Source organism: Mesitornis unicolor, unplaced genomic scaffold, assembly GCF_000695765.1.
Source record: "Mesitornis unicolor isolate BGI_N332 unplaced genomic scaffold, ASM69576v1 scaffold19126, whole genome shotgun sequence".
NCBI classification, from domain to species: Eukaryota; Metazoa; Chordata; class Aves; order Mesitornithiformes; family Mesitornithidae; genus Mesitornis; species Mesitornis unicolor.
Window position 1 is genome coordinate 1 of NW_010190518.1, and position 589 is coordinate 589.

A 589-nucleotide genomic window follows, 5' to 3' on the forward strand; every position below is an offset into this window, starting at 1 on the left:
CCCCATTGACCCCAATGCCCCCAGTGTCCCCGGTGTCCCCACCGTTCATCTCGCGCATGGCCCTGACGTAGTCGTTGGGGTCCTTGAAGGACACGAAGCCGTAGCCCTTGGTCTTCCCCGTCCGTTTGTCCCGGATCACCTTGGCCTTCAGGAAGGACGGGAAGCGCCCGAAGGCCCTGGCCAGGATTTCGTCGTTCACCTCGTTCCCCAGGTCCCCGCAGAAGATCCGGAAATCGTCTGGGGGGACACGGGGACCACCAGTTCCTCCCAGTTCCCTCTCAGTTCCTCCCAGTTCCACCCATTGCTTCCCAGTCTCTTCCACTCCATCCCAATTCCCCCCCAGTTCTCTTCAAGTTCTTTCCAATCCATCCCAATTCTGTCCCAGTCCATCCCAGTTCCTTCCCAGTCCCTCCCAGACCATCCCAGTTCCTCCCAGTTCCCTCTCAGTTCCTCCCAGTTCCACCCATTGCTTCCCAGTCTCTTCCACTCCATCCCAATTCCCCCCCAGTTCTCTTCAAGTTCTTTCCAATCCATCCCAATTCTGTCCCAGTCCATCCCAGTTCCCTCCCAGTTCCCTTCCCAGTTCCCT

At 58.6% G+C, this 589-nt stretch overlaps 1 protein-coding gene across 1 annotated transcript; it reads right to left on the reverse strand.

Annotated features, from left to right (window-relative positions):
• Positions 1–42: 42 nt before the first annotated feature.
• RBM42 (RNA binding motif protein 42) lies at positions 43–237 on the reverse strand (the record flags this gene model as incomplete). The annotated part of the gene is made up of 1 exon (XM_010186434.1): positions 43–237. A coding segment is annotated over one exon (195 nt), but the record flags the coding sequence as incomplete, so codon positions are not given.
• Positions 238–589: the final 352 nt, after the last annotated feature.